This window comes from Camelina sativa, chromosome 3 (assembly GCF_030686135.1).
Source record: "Camelina sativa cultivar CO46 ecotype springtype chromosome 3, ASM3068613v1".
In the NCBI taxonomy this organism is placed as follows: domain Eukaryota; kingdom Viridiplantae; phylum Streptophyta; class Magnoliopsida; order Brassicales; family Brassicaceae; genus Camelina; species Camelina sativa.
Window position 1 is genome coordinate 23,899,025 of NC_141882.1, and position 5,499 is coordinate 23,904,523.

The window sequence follows — 5,499 nt, forward strand, 5'->3', positions numbered from 1 at the left end:
AACAAAACTTCCCAAAACCCTTTCTGTCGACAAAACTCTTAAATAACTCGGTATAATGGTTTTCCTTAAACCAAACCGACCTAAATTTGACAAATAAGTCAATCTAGTCGAATCAAAATTTATTGGTGTCGATTGACACTACCATTAGTGTCGATTGACACCCATCCTTAAAATACATATTTTTGTTTACGGATGTTACAATAATATAACTTTTGGCAAATCAACTTCTTTACGGGTTTGTTGATATATAGACAAAATCACAAACATCGAAAACGGAAACGACCACGATTAGGGTGATTTAAAAAAGTCCACGGATGATGTAAATTTGGTCATATATAAGATCAAAGTGTGTGCTTTCTACGCAGATAGTATTTGAAACATTATACTGTTTTTATCTCTAAATCATAAACCATGCATATTTTCTAAAAGAAGATCATATCTGCAGGATATTGATGTCTATCGATAGGTAATGTGACTGCGAGACTTTTTCAATATGTACGTACCCGATCACCGACTAAACAAGCTGTATTTTTTTGTTTTCCACTTTAAATTTCCATTGAAAAAAGAAGAAGTCTTAAACAAGCTGATTTGGCGTAAGATGGAAGTTAAATAATAGGTGCCATTGGAAAATTATGTGATCAAACTGTGTATTTACGATTTACTAAGTAACTAATGTATCACGTATGATATTTTTGTTCCAATTTTCTAAAATATTAATCTTATTATGAATCTTTTTTTTAAAGTATAATATATATATATATATTATATCTCCAAAAAAATCCATACTTTAGTATGTAGCATGCTTTTATATTTTAAAATTATAGTTATGAAAATAATCCGTGTATTAGCTTTTTCTTATCTAGTAGTCTAACTGAATAAATTCAATTAAATCAGAAATTAATTTTTCATCAAAATAAACAGATATGATGGATGCATCATATTATTTATTCTTAATATATATCTCGAGGCTAACAAAGGATCACACCTTAAAATAATTCTTACACATTACACATATAAATAAATAAATAAATATTCAAACAGTACACATATATATGACACAAGAAATGATCATTAAGTATATGTAGGATTACAGAAACCTCATATATTAAGCGCCTCCACCACCACCTCCACCACATCCACCGCCGCCGCCACCACCACAGCCTCCACCTCCGCCGTCCCCGCCACCGTCTCCCCCACCATCACCACCGCCACAACAGCAACATGAGTCTACTTTTATATCTACTCCTTCATTGCGACGCTTCTTCTTATGCTTAGTCTGTTCTAAAACAACAAGGCCTCCATCTTTCTTTCCCTTTTTACCCTTTTTCACATCTCGCGGCTTCTTCTTCTTGCGGCAGAAGCAACAACAACATAACAGTCGACACATCGTGCGATCGTATAGCAAATTCAAAATCACAGAGAAAAGCTTTTTGATAACGGTCAACCAACTAATGTATCAATTAATTGCTTTTGTTGTTGAACGTTCTAAAATCTGATGCAATATATGTGATATGTAAAACCTTTTTATATAGCCTCAAATGGCCTTTGACTTTAAAATATCTATAACAATATACGTTTGCGAGGCTCAACTAATTGTATTCTGATAAGATACATGAAACTGCACAAAAAATTTCACTTCTCCTAGCAGACAAATGAGACTTCCCCTCTTGATTACTATAATACTATTTACGGTCAAAAAAATAAAGGCTTGAGTTTCATTATTTACGATATAGGTTCTTTTCAACATCGTAGGGATTAATATTGTTGAAAAATCCACGGAACCTTTCACGCTTATGACAGAGACGGAAAGACCTAGCTAATTTTAGTAACTTTTAAAATTAAAGATGAACAAGATTTTTGTAACAGAATCTTAGAGATGAACCATATAAACCATATAAACTTTAGAAACAGATATACTCATACTCCGGATACATCCCCGCACACCTTAGAATCCTGAACGAGTGAAGGATTATAAATGTTTGAAAAAGACATCCTAGTAAGTACGAAATGAAAGGGCTTCGGATGAAGAGGTTTCGTCGAGATATCCGCGAGCTGGTTCTTACTAGATATATGAAGTGCCTTGAGGTTATCAAGCTTGATCTGATTCCTAGTGATGTGACAGTCAATGTCAATGTGCTTGGTTCTCTCGTGAAACACTGGATTCGTGGATATGTAATTCGCGAATTTGTTATCACAGAAAAGCTTGGTTATAGCTGAAACCGGTGCATGAAAGTCTCTCAATAGCTGTTGTATCCAAATGACTTTACAAGTAGCATCAGCTAAGCTCTTGTATCCTGCTTATGTACTACTCTGACTAGCCACCTTTTGTTTCTTTGACTTCTATGAAATCAACGATGTGCCAATATAGACGCAAAAACCAGAAACAAAGCATCTTGTATCCAGACATGTTCCCCAGTTAGCATCAACAAAAGCATTGATAAAAGTATCATTATGAGCCGAACAGAAAAAACTTTGTCCTGGACTACCTTTAAGATACTTTAGAATCCGTAGAACAGCTTGCATATGTTCATTGGTGGGAAACTGCAGAAACTGACTCAATGTATGTACCACATATGTAATATCAGGCCTTGTAATCGTCAAGTAGAGGAGTCGGCCAATGAGTTCTCGATATGGTGTTGCATACTCTAGAAAATTAGCAGGTTTGCAAGCCAAAAGTCCAGTATCCTCCAACAGATCTAATGTATACTTGCGTTGACACACTGAAATGCCTTTAGACGTCCTGGCGATCTCCAAGCCAAGAAATTAAAGAATCTAAGTGGACCTAAATCTTTGATCTTGAAAACAGTACTCAATACCCATTTGAGATCATTCAGGCTCGATCATTATTACTAGCAATAGCTATTGATATGCTCAAATTTACCCTAGAGCTACTCTCTCAAATTAAGAGATCACTATAGTATTTAGGGATCGAATCCACAAAGACTCTAGATTCACACAATGGATTTAATAATCTTTTAATTATGCTAAATCAAAATATTAATTTAAAAACAATGCAAAAACAGAATTAAAAAGTTGTAAATTCATATGGATTAAAGGCTAGGCCTAGAAAACTCTCAGGAAATCATGGAAAATCAGATCAATTAATTAAGCAAGCAGAATTCAACAATTAAGCACGGTTCTTGAACTATAAACACAATTGTAAAATAAATCAGTTCTCACTGCAAATATTATCTCAGTTTTAAAACCCAAGAATCCAAATCTCTTTGCAAAATTCAAGTTAGAAACCAGCAATAAAATAAAGTTTAGATAAGTTCACAAAATCACTAATTCAAATATCTTTGCAAAAACTAATTTTGCTCCCCAAAGGTTTTTATCAGGAAAATCAATTATATTCTCATATCAATCAATAATCCTAAGATCTAAATCCAGATATCAAAGATCTAGCATTAAGAACAACATATGGTGAAGAACAAGAAAGATAATGAATCCAAACAATCAATCAATCTAACAATCCATGAAATCCCTAATGAGAAACCCTAAACCTAACAAGCAGATCTACTCAAACATAATGAGTAAAACACAAATCATATTCTGAATAAATTGCATTAAGAAATCAAAAGAAGAAGTAAAAGAGTTCGGAATCTTCTCTGCCGGAGTCTTGATTCTTCTCTCCAAAACCTCTCTAAAAATCTCTCATAATTTTGCAGAAAATAAAACTTAGATCTAAACAATTATCTAAAAATCCTATTTATATTCCTAAAACATGTTCAAGGACAAATGATGCAAATATGAGAAACTTTAGTGCAGCTTTGTAAAGCTTCAAAACTTTTGGAAAAAATTCCGATTTGCCTTGTGGATTTGCATCGATTGATGCCATCAGTTGCATTGATTGATGCCATCAATTGCATTGGTCGATGCATCCTTCTGAATACGTCTCCCAACTTCACAGCTTAGCGTCAAAGCTTGAATATGCTCCAAATCCTCCTATTTAGCTCCATTATGCTCCCATCCATGCTAAATCCTATAAAACCTGTAAAGACTCACAAAGAACCTAAAAACACATCAAAAGACTCTAAAAGACTCCTTATACCATTGTTCAAAACACCTAAAAACCATGATATATCAACTATGTCATCCACATAGACTAACACAACAATGAACTAGTCTCTGTGTACTTCACAAACAGAGTTGTATCAGACTTAATCTGTAAAAAGATATCATTTACCAAAACAAAGGGGAAAAGTTTGTTTTATTTCATATAAGCTTGCTTTAAATCGGATTAGGAGGGAGTGATTCCATGTTACCTAGAGTATAACCTTGAGGAAGACTCATATAAATCTCCTTATCAAGCTCACTGTGCAAGCAGACATTGGTAACATCCATTTGCGTTAACATCCAACCTCCTTTAGTTGCTATATCCAACATCAATTTAACACTCGTAAGCTTAGCCACCAGGGAAAATTTTTCATCATAATCCACTCCTTCTTGTTGAGTATACCCCTTTGCGACCAATCGAGCTTTGTATCTTTATACAGAACCATCATAATTATATTTGATGGTTAACACCCATTTGCAGCCCACAACATTCTTTCCAACTGGTAGAGAAGCAATAGTCCATGTTCTGTTAAGCTCCATAGCAAACAGTTCACCGTTGCAGGCTCCTTTCCACTTATCAGAGGTCATGGCTAGTTTAATTTTTTTTGGTTTAGTCTCCACAGAATATGATAACATATAAGAACAATAATATAGATTGAAATGATCATATGTAAGTACGAATGATAGAGGATATGGAGTAGTATGATTAGATGGTAGTGATGGAGAAAGTGATGTTAATGCACAGTGGTAATCAGATAAATAAATAGGTGCTTTAGTCTGTCATTTAGATCTACCACTAGGTAAATAAACACTAGTAGTCTCAGTGTTCACAGGTTGACTCACCTTAGGAACTATTGGCATTGGTGCATTATTAGTATTATCAGATGATGATGCAGATGAAAAACCATGATCAAATGTTGAATAAACAATTGGCAATGCATCATCAGAACAATAACCAACACGAGGCAAGGCAGGTAAAATAGTATTCAGAGAAAAATCAGGTTGAAATTGTTCTTTATTCAAAAAAAGGGGAAATCGTCTCATGAAATATAACATTCCTAGTTAAAATGAAAATATCGTAGTAAAATTATAGTCATTTATAAAAAAGTAGTAATAACAATTTTAAATACCAATAAAGTTTGTGGTAAATTGCTACTAATAAATAACCAACTATCTTCTGTATATTATAATAGAGAAGTATTTTTTAAAAAATGTTGATGTGTCGTCATTACAGAGCTCGAGACACCAATGAATTAATCGACCTTATTTTTATGGACATTTACATATAATTGCCATTGAATAATTAAAGAATATTCCTTTTCGATTACTTTTAAAAAAATCAAACATTTTACTTTTAAAATATATTTTAATCATTCTTATAACAAATTTCATTATTAAATATATAACAAATCTAGTTTTATAATGATGTAATCGCTATTCATA

General features: G+C 33.2%; 1 protein-coding gene across 1 annotated transcript; it reads right to left on the reverse strand.

Moving 5' to 3' along the window:
• Positions 1-900: 900 nt before the first annotated feature.
• On the reverse strand, positions 901-1,627 carry LOC147947616 (uncharacterized). The gene has a single exon (XM_087496020.1). It carries the CDS (start codon positions 1,385-1,387, stop codon positions 1,106-1,108), a length of 282 nt encoding a protein of 93 aa, XP_087352146.1. The 5' UTR covers positions 1,388-1,627; the 3' UTR covers positions 901-1,105.
• Positions 1,628-5,499: the final 3,872 nt, after the last annotated feature.